The sequence below is a fragment of the Siniperca chuatsi genome, linkage group LG14 (assembly GCF_020085105.1).
Source record: "Siniperca chuatsi isolate FFG_IHB_CAS linkage group LG14, ASM2008510v1, whole genome shotgun sequence".
Taxonomy (NCBI): domain Eukaryota; kingdom Metazoa; phylum Chordata; class Actinopteri; order Centrarchiformes; family Sinipercidae; genus Siniperca; species Siniperca chuatsi.
In genome coordinates this window covers 15,701,881-15,723,220 of record NC_058055.1, presented here as the reverse complement: position 1 = coordinate 15,723,220, position 21,340 = coordinate 15,701,881, and the positions used below count along the sequence as shown (strand labels likewise).

The following is a 21,340-nucleotide window of genomic DNA, read 5'->3' as shown; positions in this document are numbered from 1 at the left end:
GAGGGTATATTTTCCATTGTATGCAGGTCAGACATGCAGGCATTCAATGGCTGCTATTGGAGTCTGCATCATATGGAGTCACATTGTGTAAAACGATCATCAACAGAACAGGTGAGCCAGAAGTACACTGTATTCTGTTACGTGTTTGACTTAATGATGATACATTATATTCATCACTCAGGATGAGAAAATCTGGTTTCATGCCAAACGCAGAAGTGTACATGGGTTCGTTTGAAGTATGTGATTGGAAAGAGTAACTTGACAAGAAATAAGATGCACTGTTTTCCTCTTTTTCAGACTGGAGAGCTTTTCCGCACCGTGGACCAGAAGCCGTCCTCCAGCACGCAGCCTGTGGAGTTCAACTATGTCTTTTCTCAGGACTGTTTTAAACAACTCTGTCATCATTCATCCTCCAGGCTTTTATATCATCGGATTTGAGACATTTTCCTACATCAGTGTCTACATCATCTTTCTAGCGTTTGTCTATGTGGTTACACTAGTGTTCAATATTTTATTGATCTACATAATTGCCCGAGACCACGGCTTACACACTCCAAAATTTCTGGCTGTTGTCAACCTCGCAGTAATTGATGTAATCTTAAACACAAGCACTATTCCCAGCATGATTAAAACATTCATCTTTAAGGACAACTTTGTTCCATTCAACCTATGTCTGTTACAAATGTTTGTCTACTATTCTGTTATATCTCTGGAGTCATGTGCACTTGCTATACTTGCCTATGACCGGTTGATCGCAATATGTTTCCCTTTGCGTCAGAACTCATTCAACACACTGCCGATCATGTCTTGTATTGTCGGCCTGACTTGGGTTTACAGTCTGGGCAGAGTAGCATATAGCACGGCAATCATGACTCGACTGTCTTTTTGCAATTCGGTCAGAGTGTTCAGCTATTTCTGTGACTATGCACCTGTGTTTAGACTCGCTTGTAATGATTACACATTGCAGTGGTCTGTGGCTTCAACTTCTAGTATTGTGAATCTGATGGCACCCTTTACTTTTATTGTTCTGTCGTATGTCAGCATCCTGGTGACTGTGTTCAGGATGAAATCAGTAAGCAGTAGGATGAAAGCTCTCGCCACTTGCATTGAGCACCTAGTCCTTGTTGGTGTATTTTACATTCCTATATTCAGCATTTTCTTAGTTGGGCTTTATGTGCGATCTATTGACCCGGACCAGCGTGTGCTGAGTCTGTCGCTGGCCTCTTGCCTCCCACCCTGCATCAATCCTATTGTATATTCTTTGAAAACCAAAGAGATTAAAACCAGAGCCCTGGTACTGGTCCAAAGAATGAAAACAAGCCCTTGACAACTTTCCTTTCCATCCAAAAACAATCTGTGGAAGGTTTTAATACTCTCAGGAAACAGGCAGGACTGTGTGTGTGTGTGTGTGTGTGTGTGTGTGTGTGTGTGTGTGTGTGTGTGTGTGTGTGTGTGTTTGTGGTGAGACAGGGATGGTTTGTCTGATTCATCAGCATTTCAAAACAGCCAGGTTTCCACACATTTGCAGTGTCATATTATTCATTCCTTATTATTCAGCATGTTTTTCTTCATATTTATCTTTATTTGATGTTCTGCCATTATTTAAATGCTTGCGAAATTCAACAAGTGAATAAAATACATGTCCCAATTCTTTTGTAACCATATATGCCCACTTACTGGTATTGAGACATAAAATATACTTGGTTGTATTTGCATGTTATTCAGTGACATTTGTACATTTGACTGTTCTCACCCTTATCTGTTACGCCAAACGCTCCTATCTGAAACACTCCTTGACTTTATTTTACTGTATGTCACATTTATATTCCTCATAAATTGTCTGATAGAACAGAAGGTCTCATTACTGTGTTTACCTGAAGTACTTGCAGAGCTTTTAAGTCAGTGTGCTGGTTGTTCCTCATCAGAAATGCAATTTCATAATGATCATAATGAACTAAGTTTAGCTAAGCTAGTTCCCAGGGTTCATTACACCACAATGAACCGCCCTCCATATGAAAACATAGGTTGACTTAAATTGTTTGTTATTTTGTTTATTTCTGGTTCTTTCAAATTCTTTAAGACTTTCAAGAGAGAAAGTGATATGTAGAGAAATGAACTGATATGCTCAGATATGTATGTTGCCATTATGTTATATCACTTTCTAGGATGAATATTTAACCTTTTTTGACTTTTTAAAATTTATAAAAACGTCAATCATACTTCTGTAGACACAGGATGGATGAATATTAACTGCTTAAACAGAAACATTTTGTGCTGCAGTTCAGTGCAGTGCTCAAAGAAAATATGAGCAGAGGGATAATTAAAATGTGTAATTGTGACTCTTTGTGACTGCACAAAACCAAAACCAAAAAGTCAAAGTTTACCATGAACAACATATGCAAGTCATTCAATGGGCTAAGCATGCATGTCATTGATAGCTTTTACTGCATGCACATCTGTCAATGTTTCAAATGAGCACCATGTTGGACAAAATAATATAATTACAAATAATTACAAATAAAATATCCACTGAAATGAGACCTGTAATTTAAACCTAGCTTTAGAGTTCTATAGTCACAAAAAGAGTTTTTGCTCAGACCGTTGGGAACCGGGGGGCGGTTCAAGTCCAACACAGACCAGTCAGAGTGACTGGTAGTTGGAGCGGAGCCAATCTACCTCCGGGGCACTGCCGAGGTTCCCGTGAGCAAGGCACCAAACCCCTAACTGCTCAGGGGGCGCCTGACTATGTGGCAGCCCCATCACTCTAACATCTCTCCACAACAACAGCTACAAACAGTAGCCAATGGTAAATTGACTTTAAAGTCTGAATGGAAATTATTGTGTTTGTAAGTCCTTTAAGAAGGCCTACAATTTATCAAACAAAGCAGAACTAGTAGGTTAGAGCTTAAACATGTCATTTGATTAAACAAAAGGTAGTCAGAGGACACTTGGTGGAGTATCAAGGAAAAGCACTTCTGGCGTTTCCCCTGCGGCCCTTTGGAAGCTGGTGTAATTTAAATGAAACGACTGAATGCACACCCACACCCATTTCCCTCCATTTTTAATTGTTTTTATTCCTAATAGGTGCAATTGAGATTAATTAGTCTGAAGATTACACAGTAAATGGTTTGTTTGTTAAAGTCAAGGTCATTAACCAAAATTCTCTGGTGTTGGCATCATAAACTGGACTCATTAAAACCATTTTGTTTTTGCTCACCATGGCCTGTTTAATGATAAATGCATCCTCAGGGAACATTATGCAATAGACAAATCATTACATGTGTTTGTCACTGTTTATTCATTCTGAACAAACACAAAATGTTTTGTGAGTTCTTACATTTGTATACAGCGTCTCATGAAAGTGTCACAAAAGTAATTTTTTATACATCTTTGTCAGTATATTCAATAATGATTTCTATACAAAATCTCCTCCTGCCTCCTCTACATTTCCTGAAAACAAACATAACTGTGCAAATAAAGCAGTGATTACACTGTGGATGCTCCTAAATTCTTTGCAACGTGAGTAATCCTGGGAACTCACAGTTATTAAACTCTGTCTGCTTGTCCTGGTGACTGTGTTCAGGATGAAATCAGTAAGCAGTAGGATGAAAGCTCTCGCCACTTGCATTGAGCACCTAGTCCTTGTTGGTGTATTTTACAGTCCTATATTCATAATTTGCTTTATGTGCGATCTATTGACCCGGACCAGCGTGTGCTGAGTCTGTCGCTGGCCTCTTGCCTCCCACCCTGCATCCATCCTGTTGTATATTCTTTGAACACCAAAGAGATTAAAACCAGAGCCCTGGCACTGGTAAAAAAAAATACAATTGGCACACAACAAACATACCAACAAAAAAGCTATCCTTGGAGGGTTAATAAAACACAGCAATAATTTAGGACCAATATGTTTGTGCGGTCAGTAAAGAGCCTGAACTGTGTGCCATAAATATCAAGAAATAAAATACATAAAATACACAAAAGCAATAAAATAAACAGTAAAATAAACAGCCAGTTCAGGTAAAAACAGGATATGCTTTCAGATAAAAATGTGTTTTGAGATGAGACTTAAACAAAGACACTGACTCAGACAACCTAATTTCTTCGGGCAAGTTGTTCCAGAGCCTTGGTGCCCTGATAGCAATAGTTCTGTCTCCCTTAGTTTTCATCCTGGACTCAGGAACAGACAGGAGACCCATGCCCGAAGATCTCAAACTATGTGAAGGTTCATAAGGGATTACAAGGTCTAAAATATAATCTGGGGCCAGGCCATGAAGAGCCTTAAAAGTAATCAACAAGATTTTAAAATCAATCCTAAAACCAACAGGGAGCCAATGTAAAGAGCCTAAAACAGGTGTTATGTGGTCGTACTTCTTTGTCCTGGTTAACAGCCTAGCAGCTGAGTTTTGTACAGTCTGCAGTCGTGTCAAAGTTTTTTGATTAAGACAAGTGAACAGGCTGTTACAATAATCAAGGCGTGAGGAGATAAAAGCATGTACAACAGTTTCTGCATCACTAAGATTTAAAATAGATCGGATTTTTGCAATATTTCTGAGGTGATAAAAACATGATTGGACAAGCTTAGTGATATGTTGCTCAAAACATAAATTGCTATCAAACAGGACACCAAGATTTCTTGCAACAGGCTTGATATGTTGTGACAGGTTACCAGTAGATGGCAGTATTTGTTTAGTGATGTGTTGGGGCCCAATAACAAGGATTTCAGTTTTATTTTAGTTGAGCTGAAGAAAATTTATCGACATCCAATTTTTTATGTCAGACAGGCAGTCCTGCAGAGAACTCAGCATACTAAGGTCAGTGGGCTTTACAGGGAGGTACAACTGCGTGTCATCTGCATAACAATGAAGAGAAATACCATGTCTGCAGATTACATCACCCAAAGGAAGCATGTACAAGGAGAACAGTATTGGTCCCAGAATTGAACCTTGAGGCACACTGTACTTGATATGGGAGAAGGATGACATGAAGTTATTAATGCTGACACAGAATTTCCTATTGGACAGATAAAATGAGAACCAGTCTAGTGCAGTGCCAGATGTGCCCACCCAGTGCCTCAGTCTATCTAAAAGAATGCCATGATCACTTGTATCAAAGGCAGCAGTTAAGTCCAACAGCACAAGAATTGAACACATGCCTGCGTCTGCATTCATTAAAAGGTCATTGGTGACTTTGAGAAGGGCTGTCTCAGTGCTGTGGTGTTGACGAAAGCCAGATTGGAACTTTTCAATGTATAATTGTTTTCCACAGCAGCAAGAAGCTGCTTAGATACAAGTTTTTCAAGAATCTTCAAAATAAAAGGCAATTTGGAGATTGGGCGATAGTTATCCAGGAGGGTGGGATCAAGCCCAGGTTTTTTAGGACTGGCTGGACACAACCAGTTTTAAAGAAATCAGGGACGCAGCCAGTAGAAAGCGAGCTGTTAATTTGTAAAAGGGGCGCAATACAATCCATAACTTCCAATAAAAACCTAGTTGGGATTTTGTCCAGAGGGCTGAAGGACACTCTCATAAGAGACATGATGACTGCGAGTTAAGGCAGAGTAACAGCAGAAAAATTGCTCAAAGAATCCCTGAGCGGGTGATCCGCATTTAAAAAGGCAGGATTGGGGGTGATTAATATAATTTGAATGTGATTTAATTAAAGTTGCATTATATGTAATATTATATGCATACCCATCTTTTTGGCTGTAGAGTCAGTTGATCACTCAAGGCCATAACCTTAATAAAAGTAGAATTGGAAACTTTAATTTTATCACCTGTCATATAACTGTATATACAATCTTTAATCATTTTGTTCATCAGTGATACTTTACACACTGGACATTTATGTCAGGGTTATCTCGTAAATAGCATGGGTTGTAAGCATTGTAATCTGAAAAGTAACTAAAGCTGTCAGACAAATTTAGTGGAGTCAATATTTGTCTTAGTATTTGTCAATATTTGATGTAGTGGCGTAGAGGTATAAAGTTGCATATGGATCCCTGTAAAATCCAGAATAGAATTTAAAATCCTTCTCCTCACCTACAAAGCTCTTAATGGTCAGGCACCATCGTATCTTAAAGAGCTCATAGTACCTTATTACCCAAATAGAACACTGCACTCCCAGGATGCAGAGTTACTTGTGGTTCCTAGAGTCTCCAAAAGTAGAATGGGAGCCAGAGCCTTCAGTTATCAAGCTCCTCTCCTGTGGAATCAGGTCCCAGTTTGGATTCAGGAGGCAGACACCATCTCCACATTTAAGAGTAGGCTTAAGACGTTTCCTCTTTGATAAAGCTTATAGTTAGGGCTGGCTTGGGGGAGCCCTGAACCATCCCTTAGTTATGCTGCTATAGGCCTAGACTGCCAGGAGACTTCCCATGATGTAATGAGCTCCTCTCTCTTCCTCTCCCTCTCCATCTGTATGCATTTTTATCCCATTAATGCATATTACTAACTCAACATCTTCTCACTCCTGTAGTTTTGTGCTTTCTCCTCTCTCTCCGCTCTCCTTCTGTTGCTTTCAGCAGGTATTTCTGCCTCTGGAGATGCAGAATCTGGATCGATGATTGTGAGCCACCTGCAGCCCCCTTGTTCCTGCTTGACAACTGCTACTACAGTTGTTATTATTAGTCTTATTACTATTATTATCATGATTATTCCTATCACTATCATTCCTATTATCATTTCTTTATTAATATTAATATTACCACTGCCATTACATTATTATTATTTTAAAATTATAGGTGGAATTTGCATTACGCTTCCCCCTCCCCTCCCTCCCCCTCTCCCTCTCACTCAACCCAACCGGCAGTGGCAGCTGGCCGTCCACCCTGAGTCTGGTTCTGCCTCTTAAAGGAAGTTTTTCCTCGCCACTGTCACCAAGTGCTTGCTCATGGTGGGATTTGTTGGGTATCTGTAAATAATATCAAGAGTACGGTCTAGACCTGCTCTATAGGAAAAGTGCAATGAGATAACTTGTGTTATGAACTGGCACTGTATAAATCAAATAAAATTGAATTGATTATAATGGAAATACTCAAGTAAAGTACAAATACCTCAAATTTGTACTGGGTTTTGAAACAAATAACAGATTTAAGTTTTTTTTCATTTTTGAATTACAAATGAATAATGGATTGTCCGATGATACCCATACCACGTTAAACCCAGTATTCACTTTGTTTTAATTTAGTCAGGCAATAATACACACAGGGATAAATAATCTTTGTTTAGTAAAAAAAAAATCTTGTAAACAGATATCTAAAAGTAGCAGTTTGTGCAATGGCGGCTTAACTGTGTCAGGGAGAAATATTTAATCGGCGATTCAGATCTTACACTACTTTAAACAGAAGCAGATAACAGATCTCAAATGAATATCAGTTGATTTTAGGATTTAGGGTGGATACAAACTGTTGAATGAGAGATTCACTGACTTATTCCAGTATCAGTACATTTCAGTGAAAGTGCTCCGTCCATGGCATGTACATGGCTCAGTGACTGCATAGACAAGGTTTAGGAAATCTAGCACACCAAAAACTAAGCTAAAAATACAAATATTCAACAAATATGAGTAAATAATGTCTCCCACTACCAAACTGTAAAATCTGTGATATTTCTTTTAAAAAACCACTGTTTTATAAAAGGGTCTGGGAACTGCAATGCAAGAAATCAAAGCATTATCAAGAACAACATAAGCTGGTGACTCCAAAGAGCAGTATGTATTTTGTATAATACGTATATTAATATTCCTGTTTAAAGATACATGTGTCTTTAGGGAATACTTTGCTGTTTGCTCACCTTTTAATCTTCCATGTATCCAAAGGAGTATTGTGAGATGCTCCAACTCACTAAATCAACATTCAAAACTATAATTAGATGTTTGTTTTGAATGCAAGAGATGTTTAATCAGAGTAAACTACAACCTCAGTATAGATCATATTAATCTCATTAATAGGGTATTGCAAAATGACTTTGTCAGTATCAGCTGGAAGATTTATCTCAAGAGATCAATGAGGAAAGTATATCTTCCAGTGCACACAGGTCAGACATGCAGTCATCGGTTTGCTGCTTTTGGATGCAGCATCAAACAGAGCTGCTGCTAAACAATCCTGAAGAGAACATCAGGTAAACCGCATTCACTGATTTTTTTGCACATGTATACATGTTTGAACTTACTGAGAATATATTTTATATACTGCTGAATTTAAATGTGCTCATCAAACTGGCATGGAAGTTATACATGTAGTTTATAGCCTCTATAAAGGTCTAATGTACAGTATGATATGATTTCCCTGTTCTTTAGACTGGAGAGCTTTTAAACAGATGCTGTCCTCCAACACGCAGCCTGTGGAGTTCAACTATGTCTTATCTCAGGACTGTTTTAAACAACTCTGTCATCATTCATCCTCCAGGCTTTTATATCATCGGATTTGAGACATTTCCCTTCATCAGTGTCTACTTCATCTTTCTAGCGTTTGTTTATGTGGTTACATTGCTGTTCAATAGTTTGGTGATCTATGTAATTGTCTTTAATCGTTGTTTACACACTCCAAAGTTTTTGGCTGTTGTCAACCTCGCAGTAATTGATGTAATCCTTAACTCATGCACTATTCCCAGCATGATGAAGATATTTCTCGTTAAGGACAATTTCATTCCATTCAACTTATGTTTGGTACAAATGTTTGTCTACTATGCTTTTGGGACTTTGGAGTCATATGCACTCGCTATACTTGCCTATGACCGGTTGATCGCAATATGTTTCCCTCTGCGTCAGAACTCAATCAACACAATGCGGAGCATGTCTTGTATTGTCGGCCTGACTTGGTGTTTTTCTCTGGGAATCATTGCGTTTGCAACAGTTATAATGACTCGACTGTCTTTTTGCAATTCTGTCAGAGTGTTCAGCTATTTCTGTGACTATGCACCTGTGTTTAGACTCGCTTGTAATGATTACACATTGCAGTGGTCTGTGGCTTCAACTTCTAGTATTGTGAATCTGATGGCGCCCTTTACTTTTATTTTTCTGTCATATGTCAGCATCCTGGTGACTGTGTTCAGGATGAAATCAGTAAGCAGTAGGATGAAAGCTCTCACCACTTGCATTGAGCACCTAGTCCTTGTTGGTGTATTTTACATTCCTACATTCAGCATTTTCTTAGTTGGGCTTTATGTGCGATCTATTGAACCGGACCAGCGTGTGCTGAGTCTGTCACTGGCCTCTTGCCTCCCACCCTGCATCAATCCTATTGTATATTCTTTGAAAACCAAAGAGATCAAAATCAGAGCCCTGGCACTGGTCCAAAGAATGAAAACAAGCCCTTGACAACTTTCCTTTCCATCCAAAAACAATCTGTGGAAGGTTTTAATACTCTCAGGAAACAGGCAGGACTGTGTGTGTGTGTGTGTGTGTGTGTGTGTGTGTTTGTGGTGAGACAGGGATGGTTTGTCTGATTCATCAGCATTTCAAAACAGCCAGGTTTCCAGACATTTGCAGTGTCATATTATTCATTCCTTATTATTCAGCATGTTTTTCTTCATATTTATCTTTATTTGATGTTCTGCCATTATTTAAATGCTTGCGAAATTCAACAAGTGAATAAAATACATGTCCCAATTCTTTTGTAACCATATATGCCCACTTACTGGTATTGAGACATAAAATATACTTGGTTGTATTTGCATGTTATTCAGTGACATTTGTACATTTGACTGTTCTCACCCTTATCTGTTACGCCAAACGCTCCTATCTGAAACACTCCTTGACTTTATTTTACTGTATGTCACATTTATATTCCTCATAAATTGTCTGATAGAACAGAAGGTCTCATTACTGTGTTTACCTGAAGTACTTGCAGAGCTTTTAAGTCAGTGTGCTGGTTGTTCCTCATCAGAAATGCAATTTCATAATGATCATAATGAACTAAGTTTAGCTAAGCTAGTTCCCAGGGTTCATTACACCACAATGAACCGCCCTCCATATGAAAACATAGGTTGACTTAAATTGTTTTGTTATTTTGTTTATTTCTGGTTCTTTCAAATTCTTTAAGACTTGCAGGAGAGAAAGTGATATGTAGAGAAATGAACTGTATTTGGGCTCAGATATGTATGTTGCCATTATGTTATAGCCTGCATAGAAGTCCATGTTTTAATGTACAATATAATATGATTTCCTTGTTCTTTAGACTGGAGAGCTTTTAAACAGACGCAGCCTGTGGAGTTCAACTATGTCTTATCTCAGGACTGTTTTAAACATCTCTGTCATCATTCATCCTCCAGGCTTTTATATCATGGGATTTGAGACATTTCCCTTCATCAGTGTCTACTTCATCTTTCTAGCATTTGTTTATGTGGTTACAGTGCTGTTCAATAGTTTGGTGATCTATGTAATTCACTTTAATCGTTGTTTACACACTCCAAAGTTTTTGGCTGTTGTCAACCTCGCAGTAATTAATGTAATCCTTAACTCATGCACTATTCCCAGCATGATGAAGATATTTCTCGTTAAGGACAATTTCATTCCATTCAACTTATGTTTGGTACAAATGTTTGTCTACTATGCTTTTGGGACTTTGGAGTCATATGCACTCGCTATACTTGCCTATGACCGGTTGATTGCAATATGTTTCCCTTTGCGTCAGAACTCAATCAACACACTGCGGAGCATGTCTTGTATTGTCGGCCTGACTTGGTGTTTTTCTCTGGGAATCATTGCGTTTGCAACAGTTATAATGACTCGACGGTCGAGTGTTCTGCAGCTTCTTTTCTTACTGTTTTGCTCCTCGTAGGACCCTTTATTTTTATTTTTCTGTCATATGTCAGCATCCTGGTGACTGTGTTCAGGATGAAATCTTTAGACAATCGGGTGAAAGCTCTCACCACTTGCATTGAGCATATCATTCTTGTTGGTGTATTTTACATTCCTCTTATTACTATTTTTACTATCGGGTTTTATCTGTGTCTCAGTGACCCGGACCAGCGTGTGCTGAGTCTGTCGCTGGCCTCTTGCCTCCCACCCTGCATCAATCCTATTATATATTCTTTGAAAACCAAAGAGATCAAAACCAGAGCCCTGGCACTGGTAAGAAAAAATTCAATTGGCACAGAGCAACGTAAGAGCAAACCTTGTATGGTTAATGAAACATTGCAAAAATTCTGACTAAATGTTTGTGTAGCAGGTCAAAAGTCAATAGCCTGGGCTCCTTTTCTTAATTCCAGTTTTCTTAATTCCAGTTTTTTATTAAAACAGGTTTAATAAGGCTTTCAATATGATATGATTTATAATTTGACACTTTGATTGTACAGGTGTTGTGTCGAAGTCTGTTTCCCGTCAGTATGTTACCTTAACTTGAACCCAACCTTATCCCTAACCCTGTCCAATTATCACTGCTTTGCTTGTAAGTGTAACCTTCCCCACACGCGGGAAAACAGGGAACAGACTTCGACACAAGACCGCCTTGTAACAGCACTTCTTCGGAAGAGGGCTTGAAAATGAGTTTAAATTGTCTATTTTGGTTTCTTAATAGAAAAAATAGGAAGAACATCCTCAAAGGGATAATTCTGAGGTCATGCAATTTCACAGCCTTAAAAATCTTTAAATAATTTTTTTCTCACCGATGATGCTTTACACGCTTGAGGAGTCCCATCTGATCATTTTAATCAAGGTTGTTCCCCACAATGGGGCAATTGCAGATGAGTTGGTGCACATCAATCCAACACCATTTATTTGATGAAGATCACATATAGACATGTGCTTTATTAGAAATACCCTAAAGGTTCAGCTGGTCCTCACAGCCCACCAAAGATGGTTTTGAACAGACAGACATTGTTGGAGAACAGCGTTTTTGCTTGTGAGGTTTGAAATGAATCCCACCCGATAAAGGTGGTTTGTTCAATTGTGTCTGCATGTTTTTTGTGCTGAAATATGTGATTTGTCTTCAAACATTTGTGTTCATATAAGATGTCAAATGTGGAAAATTATGGAATGTTGAAAACTTGGCAATGTTACATTTGATGAGATGTTTTACTAATGAAAACTACTGAATTATTACTCTATGGGCAACTAAAAGAGTCTGATCAATGCATCATAGGAGACACTTTCAGAGCAGCTGATGATGTCTTATTTCTGTTCAAACTTTAATGATTTATCTTCCACCAGGTTGTGATCCCATGTGTCCTGCTATATCATGTGGCGTCACCATGGAGCTCTGTCTCCTAAAAGAAATTGCAGGAAACTGCTGCCCGGATTAGCCTTTTTTATTTAACCCCTCCTGATTTGAGTCATTTCATGTTTTTGAATAAAATGGTCGAAATGTTTAAAATAAAAACAAATGAGGCTACAACTGCATAACTGTCTTTCTCTTGTTTCCCTGTGGAAGATTACCTGCATGTGTGAACTATTCTTTGTTAGTCTGGAAATTTATTCTAATTTCAGTGGCTCAGTTTGCTCTATTAGGGAACCCAATCAAACAAGAGATTTGCCTAAATTATGCCCCATTTAAAAATAGTTAGGGATATACAGTAACCTTTTTCTTTAAGGTGTATTAACCAATAGCCCACTTCTAGGTAAGCTCCATTAGTCACATCACACAGTCCATTGATCTTCATATTATCTGAGTGTGTGGGTGGGCATGGCTGGCTGTCAGCTGCAGAGGGAGATGTGGGGGAGTGGCTCAGGTGAGCAGCATCAGGGAGAGATAATTGACACTGCTGTGTCTTGTTCACTAATTATTCTCTCCTCTTTATTTGAAGTAGCATGCTGGGCCTGAGGGTCTCACAAACAGATGAAACAGACAGCCAGGCTTTGGCAACTTTGGACTTTTGGGGTAAACAGTGATAAAAAGAAGAAGAGGATCTCGACCAGCGCGGTGGTTGAGTATTTTGTTGGCTATTGAAAATATGTGTGTGTGTGAGCAGTCTGAGCAAATAAAAAGATGTGACCTGTACAATACCTTGCTGTGTTCATGTTTATGCCAGGGGAACCCACAGTAGCAACAGACCTGCTACACTGAGATAATACAATGTTTTTATGTTTAGTTTATCTTTTAGTTTCTAAATGTTAACAATTCAAAACCTTATAAAATAGGCTATGAAGAACATAGATTTTTATAAGTAGGCCTACTTCAATACACAATGACATTTTTGTAACAGGCTATAGGCATATGTATTCTACAGGCTAACATGAACGCATGAACTTCAGGCACAGTATACAGGTATGCATTGCTGAACATCATACAACATATTAAGCTGTCAGTAAGCGAGGGGACATGAGCTACAAAATGGTTATGTCGCCTGTCCTCTAGTGGCTTTAATATGTAGCCTTGAGTGCAAGCACATACCAATGTGTTTGACTCAGGTGGATCGTGTGACTGCTATTTGAAATTGCACTCCAGGATAGCTATGAACAATATGTTCATTCTGCTACCTTATATTCATGGATAGTTAGGCTACAATTTGTTTAGTAAATGACTTCATTGCAGTGGTGGAAGAAGTATTCAGATCCTTTACTTATGTAAAGGTATTAATACCACACTGTGAAAACACTCAACAAGTAAAAGTCCTTCATTCAAAACATTACTTAAGTAAAAGTATGTAAGTATTATCAGCAAAATGTACTTAATACATCAAAAGTAAAAGTATTCATTTGCAGAATAATGGTCTCTGTCAGTGTTTTACTATTAAATCTGATGTTTCTGGATTAATGTTAATGCTGCATTAATGTGTATGTTGCATTTTACTGCTGTAGATGTTTAAGGTTGAGCTAATCTTAACTACTTTATGTACTGTTGGGTAGTTTAATCTACAGCAATGGATCATATTCTATAAGATCACCATGTTTGTAGCTTTGCTGTCCTGTGAGAACCACTTATCTCTAAAAAGTATTTTTCATGAGCTCAGAAAAACAGCAAAGTTTCTTTGTGACAATGCATTTTCCAGCCAAGGTAAGTTTTAAATTTAATTTTTAATTCAATTTAAGAAGTAGGAAAATTCTCTCTACCCAAAAGGGAACACTACAGTAAAAAGTCTAATTTGGAGATACATGGTTTTCACTGGACAGGAGGGGTTTGAAATATTGTAATCTGAAAAGTAACTAAAGATGATGATGATTTAGTGGAGTCAAAAGTACAATAACTGCCTCGGAGATGTAGTGGAATAGAGGTATAAAGTTGCATATGGCTTCCTGTAAAATCCAGAATAGAATTGAAAATCCCTCTCCTCACCTACAAAGCTCTTAATGGTCAGGCACTACCGTATCTTAAAGAGCTCATAGTACCTTATTACCCGACTAGAACGCTGTGCTCCCAGGATGCAGGTTTACTTGTGGTTCCTAGAGTCTCCAAAAGTAGAACTGGCAGTCAGAGCCTTCAGTTATCAAGCTCCTCTCCTGTGGAATCAGGTCCCAGTTTGGGTTTGGGAGGCAGACACCATCTCCACATTTAAGAATAGGCTTAAGACTTTCCTCTTTGATGATGCTTATAGTTAGGGCTGGCTTGGGTGAGCCCTGAACCATCCCTTAGTTATGCTGCTATAGGCCTAGACTGCCAGGAGACTTCCCATGATGCACATCTTTCCTCTCTCCTCCTCTCCATCTGTATGCATTTTTATCCCATTAATGCATGTTACAAACTCAACATCTTCTCTCTCCTGTAGTTTTGTGCTTTCTCCTCTCTCTCTCCGCTCTCCTTCTGTTGCTTTCAGCAGGTATTTCTGCCTCTGGAGCTGCAGTCTGGATCGGTGATTGTGGGCCACCTGCTGCCCCCGTGTTCCTGCTCGACAACTGCTACTACAGTTGTTATTATTAGTCTTATTACTATTATTATCATGATTATTCCTATCACTGTCATTCCTATTATTATTATTTCTTTATTAATATTAATATTACCAATACCAATACATTATTATTATTTTAAAATTGTAGGTAGAATTTGCATTGTGCTTCCCCTCCCCTCCCCTCTCACTCAACCCAACCGGCAGTGGCAGCTGGCCGTCCACCCTGAGTCTGGTTCTGCCTCTTAAAGGAAGTTTTTCTCACCACTGTCGCCAAGTGCTTGCTCATGGTGGGATTTGTTGGGTCTCTGTAAATAACATTATAAAAACCTGCTCTATAGGAAACGTGCAATGAGATAACTTATGTTATGAATTGGCGCTATATAAATACAATTGAATTTTATTGAATATAATGGAAATAATCAAGTAAAGTACAAGTACCTCGAATTTGTGCTGGGTTTTGAAACAAATAACAGATTTACGTTGTTTTCGTTTTTAAATTACAAATGAATTACGGATCATCCGATGATACCCATACCACGTTACGCCACTGTTTTCACTTTCAGTTGTGTTCTCGCTATCCAGCGGAACTGATGTATGCATCGACGGCACTATTTTACGGCTACACTATCGTCCTCCGCTCAAATGTGTCCTCCGCGTAACACGTACAGCTTTGACCGTGTGGCTGGTTATGAAAACACCAGAGTTATGCAGGTGATGGAAAGTTAATTTCAGTGTCTCGACGGACGGATTCACCCAGAGAGGATAAACCGGTGAGAACGAAGGAGAGTAATGTGAAAGTCTGTGTTAGCTAGCCTCATTCTCGATTATGTTAGCTAACCTATGTAGGAGCGTATGCTGTTACTTTCTGCCTAACACGACTTGACACTAAACTAAATTGAAACCACATTATGTTAAATGACACTGACGAGTATTTTTCGTTGCTGGAACCTAATTCTAATATTTACTGTGATTGAACAAAAGTAGAAATACAACAATTCAATAAGCCATTACAAGTAAAAGTCCTGGTTTCAAAATCGCACTCAAGTAAAAGTACAGAGACATTATCAGCAAAGTGTCCTTAACGTTAAACTATCAAATGTAAAACTACTCTCTGTGCACAATGCCCCTGTTCAGACTGTTATTATTAATGCATTAACATGTAACATAAGCATGTAAATGTAGCAACTGGTCGAGGTGGAGCTAATTTGAACTGTTCACATTTCATCATCGTTTTGTTTTCTATGTAAAATCTTAATCTGCAAAGTAACTGTGATTAACTATGCAGCAGTCAAACGTATTGGTGTCAGTACATTTTTCCCACAAGTAAAGTACAAATACCTTAAAAGTGTACTTACATGTACAGTACAATCTTTGAGTAAATGTACTTACATTCCAGCACTGCTGTTGCATACACATGTGTTATATTGCACAAATTATATAATTGTTGGTAAAAACAATAAATGCCTTTTCAAAAAAGCAGTTTTTGATATATAGTTACAAAGTATCTCACAAGACAGGTTATATTGATATACTGACAACACACACCACCAACCATAAAAACTAATAAAAGATGAGAAAATATTATTAAAATTGAAAGCATACAATTACTACCCTCTCAAAACTCCCATTTAAAGAGAATGAGTTAAATAACTACAGATTTTACGGCCAGAGATTTAGAGATACATTTCACAACTAAAAAGGCCTGAGTAGCATATTGAACAAACAGCCAGGATGTTCTGTGGTTGTTCCTAAAACTGTATTATCACTTGTTTATTAATAACATCATGTGTTGTCCTCAGCAGACCCACTGAAACAGGCCTGTGCATTGAAACAGGATGGCGTCCCCTTCACCTCACGACCGCAGCCGTAAAGACGAGGATGAGGACGACCCTGTTGAACGGATGATATCCCGCACTGGCTGTGCCGAGCTCCACTATGCTGTGCAGGAGTGCATGGCAGAACACCAGGACTGGCGAGCGTGCCAGAGCCAAGTCCAGACTTTCAAAGACTGCATGATGAATTTTCAAAACGCCCAGAAAGAACAGCTGCTGAAGCAGCAGCCAACCTCCACTGAGTCTGCACACAGCTGAACTCCCACCCCCTCCACACACACACCACAGGACCTGCTTGAGGTGGAAAGACTGTACCTAATTTAACTATTCATAATGAAAATAAATAAGTATGAGAAGCTACAAAACTCCTGTCTTGGACTTTCAAGTGTGTGTTGCCCAACTGATAAACAGAAGCTTATCGCAGATATTTCGTATCGGTTTATAAGTTGGCTGATGAGTAACAAGAAATTGAAGTACAGAAATGCCAAAGACATGTTTGAGGTCATTTAGAAACAGTGTCTTTATTATATGGTTTGTCCACCAGAGAGCACTGGGAAGTTAATTTTTCAATTGTAAAATGTCCCACTCAGTACATATCTTGGTCAATACTGTATTGTTAAAAAACATAATTTAAGGGATCCTTAATGGACAAAAATGGTTGATTATGTTATGTTTGTGATAAAAAAGAAATGTATGTCATTATCTTAAAAAAACAACAAAAACAACTCAAATATTGATCTGCCTCAAACCAGTATTCACTTTGTTTTAATTTAGTCAGGCAATAACGCGTACAGGGATAAATACTCTTTAGTAAAAAATCTGTGTCAGGGAGAAATGTTTAATCAGTGATTCAGATCTTACACTACTTTAAACAGAAGCAGATAACAGATCTCAAAGGAATCTCAGTTGATTTTAGGATTTAGGGTGGATACAAATTGTTGAATGAGAGATTCACTGACTTATTCCAGTATCAGTACATTTCAGTGAAAGTGCTCCATCCATGGCATGTATATGGCTCAGTGACTGCATAGACAAGGTTTAGGAAATCTAGCACACCAAAAACTCAACAGCTAAAAATACAAATATTCAACAAATATGAATAAATGATGTCTCCCACTACCAAACTGTAAAATCTGTGATATTTCTTTTAAAAAAACACTGTTTGATAAAAGGGGTCTTGGAGCTGCAATGCAAGAAATCAAAGCATTATCAAGAACAACATAAGCTGGTGACTCCAATGAGCAGAACGTATTTTTGTATAATACGTATATTAACATTCCTGTTTAAAGATACATGTGTCTTTAGGGAATACTTTGCTGTTTGCTCACTTTGTAATCTTCCATGTATCCAAAAGAGTATTGTGAGATGCTCCAACTCACTTAATCATTATTCAAAACAATCATTAGATGTTTGTTTTGAATGCAAGAGACGTTTAATCAGAGTAAGCTACAACCTCATTATAGATCATATTAATCTCATTAATAGGGTATTTCAAAATGACTGTGTACGAATCAGCTGGAAGATTTATCTCAAGAGATCAATGAGAAAAGTATATCTTCCAGTGCACACAGGTCAGACATGCAGTCATCGGTTTGCTGCTTTTGGATGCAGCATCAAACAGAGCTGCTGCTAAACAATCCTGAAGAGAACGTCAGGTAAACCGCATTCACTGATTTTTAGCACATGTATACATGTTTGAACTTACTGAGAATATATTTTATATACTGCTGAATTTAAATGTGCTCATCAAACTGGCATGGAAGTTATACATGTAGTTTATAGCCTCTATAAAGGTCTAATGTACAGAATGATATGATTTCCCTGTTCTTTAGACTGGAGAGCTTTTAAACCGATGCCATCCTCCAACACGCAGCCTGTGGAGTTCAACTATGTCTTATCTCAGGACTGTTTTAAACAACTCTGTCATCATTCATCCTCCAGGCTTTTATATCATCGGATTTGAGACATTTCCCTTTATCAGTGTCTACTTCATCTTTCTAGCATTTGTTTATGTGGTTACAGTGCTGTTCAATAGTTTGGTGATCTATGTAATTGTCTTTAATCGTTGTTTACACACTCCAAAGTTTTTGGCTGTTGTCAACCTCGCAGTAATTGATGTAATCCTTAACTCATGCACTATTCCCAGCATGATGAAGATATTTCTCGTTAAGGACAATTTCATTCCATTCAACTTATGTTTGGTACAAATGTTTGTCTACTATGCTTTTGGGACTTTGGAGTCATATGCACTCGCTATACTTGCCTATGACCGGTTGATCGCAATATGTTTCCCTCTGCGTCAGAACTCAATCAACACACTGCAGAGCATGTCATGTATTGTCGGCCTGACTTGGTGTTTTTCACTGGGAATCCTTGCGTTTGCAATAGTTATAATGACTCGGCTGTCTTTTTGCAATTCTGTCAGAGTGTTCAGCTATTTCTGTGACTATGCACCTGTGTTTAGACTCGCCTGTAATGATTACACATTGCAGTGGTCTGCAGCTTCTTTTCTCACTGTTTTGCTTCTTGTAGGACCCTTTACTTTTATTTTTCTGTCATATGTCAGCATCCTGGTGACTGTATTCAAGATGAAATCTTTAGACAGTCGAGTGAAAGCCCTCGCCACTTGTGTTGAGCATATCATTCTTGTTGCTGTATTTTACATTCCTCTTATTACCATTTTTACTATCGAGTTTTATCTGCGTCTCGTTGACCCGGACCAGCGTGTGCTGAGTCTGTCGCTGGCCTCTTGCCTCCCACCCTGCATCAATCCTATTGTATATTCTTTGAAAACCAAAGAGATCAAAATCAGAGCCCTGGCACTGGTAAGAACAAATACAATTGGCACACAACAAACATACCAACAAAAAAGCTATCCTTGGAGGGTTAATAAAACACAACAATAATTTAGTACCAATATATTTGTGCGGTCAGTAAAGAGCCTGAACTGTGTGCCATAATTATTCATGTCTGTCAACAGAAATGTCCCAAACGGGTCACCAGTTTTAACCATGAGGTCATCAGTGTCAAGAAGGCTATGAATCAGAATCAGAATCAGAAATACTTTTTTGATCCCTGTAGGGAAACTCTTTGTTACAGTAGCTTGCCTTTATGTCAGTGCACACAGGAGAAAGTACTAGAAAATGATATGATACACTATAAACACTATAAAACAGGTCAGAAAATAAATTAAGTATCAGGTCGGTATAAGTATAAGATAAACTAAGTGTCGAGTACCAATTGGGTTTACTGGTTGATGATGAAAGTACAGTATAAAATACAATGTAACCAAATATGTAATAAGTAATAGTAATAAGCGGAGGTGCATGTACTGTCGAGAGTAATAGAGGTATATAATATCAATAACAATAAATAAGAAAAACTAACATGGGAAAACTAATATTGCACGGAGTAGCACACAGAATATTGCACAATTATTATTAATTATGGTGGAGATGTAATGCTCAATGTCCAGTTTAGTGACCTAGGGTCATACAGACTAACACTTAGAGGGAGGAGTTAAATAGTTTGATGGCCACAGGCAGGAATGACTTCCTGTGGCGCTCTGTGGTGCTTTTTGGTGGGATGAGTCTTCCGCTGAAGGTGCTCCTTTGCTTGACCAGCACGTCATAGAGCAGGTGGGAGACACTGTCCAAGATGGCGTGTAGTTTGGCCAGCATCCTCCTCTCTGACACCACCGCCAGAGAGTCCAGCTCCACCCCCACAATGTCACTGGCCTTACGGATCAGTTTGTTGAGTCTGTTTGCGTCCGCTACCTTTAACCTGCTGCCCCAGCATGCACCAGCATACAGGATAGCACTGGCCACCACAGACTCATAGAACATCTTCAGCATTGTCCGGCAGATGTTGAAGGACCTCAGCCTCCTCAGAAAATAGAGGCGGCTCTGGCCCTTCCTGTAAACAGCTTGAGTGTTCTTGGTCCAGTCCAGTTTGTTATCTAAGTGTACTCCCAGGTACTTGTAGTCCTCCACAATGTCCACACTGACCCCCTGGATGGAAACCGGGGTCACTGGTGCCTTGGCTCTCCGTAGATCTACAACCAGCTCCTTTGACTTTGTCGCATTGAGCTGCAGATGGTTCTGCTCACACCATGAAACAAAGTTACCCCCCACAGCCCTGTACTCCGTCTCATCACCACCGCTGATACATCCCACCACAGCAGAGTCATCAGAAAACTTCTGAAGGTGGCAGGACTCTGTGTGGTAGCTGAAGTTGGGGTGTAGATGGTGAAGAGGAAGGGAGAGAGGACAGTCCCCTGAGGGGCCCCAGTGTTGCTGACCACGCTGTCCGACACACAGTGCTGCAGGCTCACGTGCTGTGGACTGCCAGTCAGGTAGTCCACAATCCAGGACACAAGGGGGGCATCCACCTGCATCGCTGCCAGCTTCTCTCCCAGCAGGGCAGGCCGGATGGTGTTGAAAGCACTGGAGAAGTCAAAAAACATGATCCTCGCCGTGCTTGCCGGCCTGTCCAGGTGGGTGTGGATGCGGTTAAGCAGGTAGATGATGGCGTCCTCAACTCCCAGCCGGGGCTGGTAGGCGAACTGAAGGGGGTCCAGGAGAGGTCTAACCATGGGCCGCAGCTGTTCCAGCACTAGTCTCTCCAGGGTCTTCATTATGTGGGAGGTCAGTGCCACCGGTCTGTAGTCCTTGGAGCCACTGGGGCGTGGCATCTTCGGGCACAGGAACGAGGCAAGATGTCTTCCACAGAATGGGGACCCTTTGAAGA

General features: G+C 39.3%; 4 protein-coding genes and 1 pseudogene across 6 annotated transcripts; all 5 read left to right on the top strand.

Annotated features, from left to right (window-relative positions):
- The first annotated feature begins 38 nt into the window (after positions 1-38).
- Positions 39-3,719, top strand: LOC122888766 (olfactory receptor 2AT4-like). The gene is made up of 3 exons (XM_044223597.1): positions 39-111; positions 298-1,048; positions 3,570-3,719. Exons 2-3 carry the CDS (start codon positions 365-367, stop codon positions 3,717-3,719), a joined length of 834 nt encoding a protein of 277 aa, XP_044079532.1. The 5' UTR covers positions 39-111; positions 298-364.
- A 4,265-nt stretch (positions 3,720-7,984) lies between these two features.
- On the top strand, positions 7,985-19,704 carry LOC122888532 (olfactory receptor 2AT4-like). 2 transcript variants are annotated; one of them, XM_044223106.1, is made up of 2 exons: positions 7,985-8,117; positions 18,424-19,704. In XM_044223106.1, the coding sequence occupies exon 2, from the start codon at positions 18,481-18,483 to the stop codon at positions 19,495-19,497; it is 1,017 nt and encodes a 338-aa protein (XP_044079041.1). In that variant the 5' UTR covers positions 7,985-8,117; positions 18,424-18,480; the 3' UTR covers positions 19,498-19,704. The 2 variants fall into 2 exon arrangements, with proteins under 2 accessions (XP_044079041.1, XP_044079040.1); XM_044223105.1 differs by lacking the exon at positions 7,985-8,117 and adding an exon at positions 17,102-18,246.
- On the top strand, positions 8,332-9,606 carry LOC122888529 (olfactory receptor 2AT4-like). The gene has a single exon (XM_044223102.1). It carries the CDS (start codon positions 8,353-8,355, stop codon positions 9,313-9,315), a length of 963 nt encoding a protein of 320 aa, XP_044079037.1. The 5' UTR covers positions 8,332-8,352; the 3' UTR covers positions 9,316-9,606.
- LOC122888533 lies at positions 9,768-13,525 on the top strand (annotated as a pseudogene).
- On the top strand, positions 15,371-16,956 carry LOC122888535 (cytochrome c oxidase assembly factor 4 homolog, mitochondrial). Of its 2 annotated transcripts, none has more exons than XM_044223109.1 (2): positions 15,371-15,529; positions 16,562-16,956. In XM_044223109.1, exon 2 carries the CDS (start codon positions 16,595-16,597, stop codon positions 16,847-16,849), a length of 255 nt encoding a protein of 84 aa, XP_044079044.1. In that variant the 5' UTR covers positions 15,371-15,529; positions 16,562-16,594; the 3' UTR covers positions 16,850-16,956. The 2 variants fall into 2 exon arrangements, with proteins under 2 accessions (XP_044079044.1, XP_044079043.1); XM_044223108.1 differs by having other exon boundaries at positions 16,559-16,956.
- Positions 19,705-21,340: the final 1,636 nt, after the last annotated feature.